This window comes from Aegilops tauschii, chromosome 7, assembly GCF_002575655.3.
Source record: "Aegilops tauschii subsp. strangulata cultivar AL8/78 chromosome 7, Aet v6.0, whole genome shotgun sequence".
NCBI classification, from domain to species: Eukaryota; Viridiplantae; Streptophyta; class Magnoliopsida; order Poales; family Poaceae; genus Aegilops; species Aegilops tauschii.
The window spans coordinates 176,074,839-176,079,314 of NC_053041.3; the positions used below are offsets into that span (position 1 = coordinate 176,074,839).

The 4,476-nt window shown below is 49.3% G+C and overlaps 1 protein-coding gene across 1 annotated transcript; it reads right to left on the reverse strand.

Annotated features, from left to right (window-relative positions):
* Positions 1-1,902: 1,902 nt before the first annotated feature.
* On the reverse strand, positions 1,903-4,102 carry LOC109772655 (aspartyl protease family protein At5g10770-like). Its single transcript, XM_073504027.1, has 2 exons — positions 3,948-4,102; positions 1,903-3,882 (listed from the first exon to the last, which is right to left on the reverse strand). Exons 1-2 carry the CDS (start codon positions 4,100-4,102, stop codon positions 2,670-2,672), a joined length of 1,368 nt encoding a protein of 455 aa, XP_073360128.1. The 3' UTR covers positions 1,903-2,669.
* Between the last annotated feature and the right edge of the window lie 374 nt (positions 4,103-4,476).

Genomic DNA, 4,476 nt, shown 5'->3' on the forward strand with positions numbered 1-4,476 from the left:
ATTTACAACAGCGAACAGATCAAATAAGGATCCCATGGTCCAAGATTTAGATCTGAGGTAGCTATTTTACATCTGAAATAGCAAACTATAACATTATAGTCCATATTAGACTTTTCACTTGGGCAATAACTCCAGTGGATATAAACCAAAAATATATAACTTGATTATGATATAACTAGTAAAATGGCCGTGTCTTGCAATGGGAGAAAAAAAACATAATCTGCAATTGCCATGACCACATTTTGCTGCATCATCGAGATGCACTATCATTGTCATTTTCATAAAATCGTGAAAATTTTTTAGAAATCATGATTATTTTATAAACTAGTGAACATATCTGAAACTGTGAATATTTTTCAAATTAATGAATATTTTTACAGATTTTCGAACATTTTTCTAAAATCATGAACATTTATGCAATTTGCAAATATTTTCGAAAAATTGTAAAAAATTTCTAAAATATTTTTCTTCAATAGGCGAACATTTCTAGAATCAAAGAACATTTTTTTGAAATTGGTGGAACATTTTTTAAAATTGACAAACATTTTTAGAAATGCATGATCATTTTTTAATCAGCGAACATTTTATGAATCAATTAACTATTTGTAAGTCAACAATTTTTGAATTTTTAGTATATTTTTCAATTCTTGAACACTTTAAATACACAATTTTTTTAATAAAATCGTGAACACTTTTTGATTTCCCAAACATTTGTTTTCAAAACTACGATTATTATTTGAATATGCGAACATTTTAGAAAATCCAAAAACATTTATGAATTATTAAAAAAATCAAAATTCCTTTTTTAATTTTTGGAACTTTTTTGAAGTCCCAAATTATTTAAAGTAAAAAAAACAAAGACAGAAAAGGAAAACAAAAAATATAAAATGAAATTTTAAGAATAGGCCGCCCAGACATGGGCTGGCCTAAAAAGGCGCGCTGGGAGGTGCGCAGTGTCTTCTCCCAGCGCTCAGAGCGCGGTATAGGAGGTTTCTACTGCATGGGCCGTCCCAGGCGGAGATTCCTCTGTGTGAAACGTTTTTTTTATCACTTATAGGTTGCATCGGTGGGTAATATTTTGTAAATTTGGGGGCAATTTTGGTGACGTACCGCCAGAAGCAATAGCCCATTTATCTTACCTACTAATAAAGTACGCACTGCTTCTGTCGGTTCACCGCCGTGGACTTTTTGCAAAAAAGTACTTATTCTTTTTTCCTTATTGAACACGCAGTCACTATTTTAGTTGATCTGAACGTTTCGTTTCTTAAAAAAACTGGCCATCATGCGGAGCGCCGCTGCTCCATGGCGTTTCATAAATAAAAAGGTCAGCGAGGTGGTCTTCGAGAGGAGCCCGCCGCACAAAGCAGCTTGTGGGACAGCGGTGGCGAGCGAGGCAGCAGCAGGAGGACGAGGCCGCAACGGCTGAGCGAGGCAGGGAAAAACGACAGCAAAGGGGATTGGCCATGGAGCTCGGGCAGGGCTTGGTGCAGAACGAGAGGTTGGAGTTGGAGAAGAGCAGCAGGAGCGGATCTCGGCGGCGAAGTAGAGGTGCAGCCGAGCGGAGCAGCGGCTGAAGGTGGCGGTGAAGGCGCGTGAGCAGGCAAAAGGGAAAGAGGAGAGCAGTAGGGCGACGCGAGGATCTCTGGTTGCTGCTCACCGGAGAAAGGCAGCGGCGGCGCTGACCGCATGGTGCGAGCGTGCGCTCGCACACAGAGGGTTGAGCGCATTCAGCCGACTACTAGGAACGACAAAGGCGTCGCAGTAGAGGTGGTGAGGGAGCCGAGAAGGAGGCCGGGCGACGAAAGGGCTTGTGCGGATGGGCGGCGTGCTCGCCGGCGTCAGCCGATGGCTCGGCGGCCAGGGTCGAGCGCCAGGCCAGGAGATCGGGCGCGAGGCACTCCTCTCCTGACACGATGCGTGCGTGTGTGGGTGGCGGCGCCGAGGGGATCAAGAGGGAGAGAGATGAGTGGGAACCAGGGTAGCTAGGTTATAGGGATTAGGTGGGCAGCGGGGATGGTTGGGCCGACCTGGCAGGCTCCTCCTCCTCTCTCTTATTCTCTTTTCGTTTTATTTATTAAATATAAATAGAGAGAGCAAAAAGGAGAGAGGGTTAGGAATTGGTTTTTGGCAAGGAGCTATTTTTTCCTGACTGACAAAAATGTGCTTGATCCAGAAAAAATAGAAATGAGCATAATTGAAAGGTTTAAATTAAAACTCATTTGAATTTAATTAAATGGGTTTGAACTAGAAGTTGGATTTAGGATTTCCCACAACTAATGAAAAATTCCATGTTGATTGCACTTTGCACAATCTAAATATTGTTAGATCAATCTGAGTATAGGGAGAAGCCTCTAGGTTGCCACGTTTACATGTATGAGCGGTTGACATGGCCAATATTCAATTCGTAGTAACGCACTGGCCTTTTTGCTAGTTATTATTAAAAAAAGTAATAAATTATAGTCCATATTATTATGGACTTTTCACTTGATAATAAGCCCGGACGAGTGTTAAAAAAAAAGCCTGGACGACATAAACCGAATAACATGGCCGGGTGTATTTAAAGTCGAAGAGAAGCTTAAGCCACGAAGAACTGACCCTTTATTACCCACATTTGCAAACGTTCAAGACACCCACGTGCGATGCGTGTGTAATGCACCCATGATGATCAGTTATAAGCAACTCTTGGTGACGAACCCGACCTTGCCTCCACGCAGGTCGTAAACCACTTCCGTCGTCGCCTGAGCCAAGGAGCCGATAACCGTGATGCCCCGTGCGTGCGGAGGCACCGGCGCGAACGCGAGGCACCCCACTGAGAAGATGTTACCGCGGTCCTTGAAGTACATCGTCTGCTGGACGCCGGGCTCCAGGCCCGCACCGCCCTCGAAGGTGAGCTCGACCGCCGGCACCCCGACGCTGCTCTGGCCGGTGAAGTTGTAGCACGTGTCGAGCTCGCCGTACGGCGGCGCCACAGGGTACTGCCCCATCCACCCCCTGAACTGATCGCGGAGGGCCGCGTAGACCTTCGGCTGCAGGTAGGTGAACGTCGTGTGCAGCTCCATCAGCGCGTCGCCGGCGAGTGCCTGAGGCGGAACCGGGATGTCCACCGCGCCGACGCTCACGCCGACGAGCCGGAGGAAGTACAGGTTCGGGTGGGAGGCTTTGCTCTTTAGGGTGGCGTAGCTCACTATGTTCGGGCGCGTGGCGCCGAAGGAGAGGAAGCCCGCCGAGTAGGGGAAGGCCGAGGGCAGGCAGTAGGAGAAGGCGACCGTGTCCGGCGAGAGAACGACCCGCGACGCCAGCGAGTGGGGGTCCCGGCTGAGGTCGAGGACTCCCGACGAGCGGCCCTCCGTGCTGGCGCCGCGCGTCTCCAAGCAGACGAACCTGAAGTCGTCCACGGCGACCGACCGTGAGACCGTGAGCGTGTCGGTGACGAAGGTGGCGTTGAGCACGACGGCGCCCTTCTTTTTCAGGGTTGCCGTGCAGCTGGGTCCGGAGCAGTCGCTCAGCGGGCAGTTTCTCGAGCCGCACGGGATCTGGGCGAGGGAAGACGACCGGGACGGGTCGAAGAGGTGCTTCTTGCCGCACCGGCCCCCGGCGCATGGCTCGCACCGGAGGAGCGTGGCTCCCACGGCGAGTCTCTGCACCGGGGTGCCGTAGCCGACGGTGACGTGGTACTCTGATGCGCCCGGAAGAGACTGGAGTGGGGTTCCGACCGAAGGGATCGTCACCCCGGACTTTTTATAGTCGCCTGAATCGCCGAAGAGGGCGCGCAGGCGGAGGGCGTCGCTGATTGAGGGCATGCTTTGGCCCGAACCGGCACCGGCGCCAGAAGCAGGAGCGCACGGGCTAAGCCGATGCATTACCGGCAGCCGTCCTCCATCTCTGAAAAATGACCACAAGTTCATTAGCATGAGAGGTATTGGTTCTGAATTAGATTGATGCAAGACACTTCACCAGAAGGGACGGGCGAGCAGGTCGACGGACTCCTCCAATCGGATGAGCGGACAACAAAGTGCTTTCCACCATTGGTGTGGTAAGAGCTGCCAAGGTGAGGAGCAGCAAGAAGCAGACAGAAAAGCAGAGAGGGAATGCCGGAAGGCATTGCTTGTGCTATGTATGTACCGGTGGTGCAGTTGCATGGGACCTCGGAGAAACATGCCCTATATATAGGATATAGCCGTAACATCGAGCTGGGTCGCCACTCGCCAGCATTTGAAAGTTTGAAACTGTCATCTCTCCTCCTACGACGCCCGACGACAGGGATCAGTCTTTTGTCGTGTGTTCTCCTATGACGATCAGCCCAAAGCCAGCGCTTGTGCCTACGGAATTGAATAGGGATTTACGCCCATCCTGCCAAATTTGCACAGCTAGCTACTAGTCGGAAACCCACCTCAAAAAAGAAAAAAAAACTACTCCCTTCATTCCATATGTAGCGCATATAGATTTTTTACAAAGTCAAACTTTATAAACTTTGAC

What these genes read in the sequence shown, in the direction of transcription:
- LOC109772655 (XM_073504027.1), bottom strand. Translation starts at nt 4,102, where the DNA reads ATGCCTTCCGGCATTCCCTCTCTGCTTTTCTGTCTGCTTCTTGCTGCT. An exon ending in CCCGTCCCTTCTGGTGAAGT is followed by an intron (nt 3,883 to 3,947) that starts GTCTTGCATCAA and finishes GTCATTTTTCAG; the next exon opens with AGATGGAGGACGGCTGCCGG.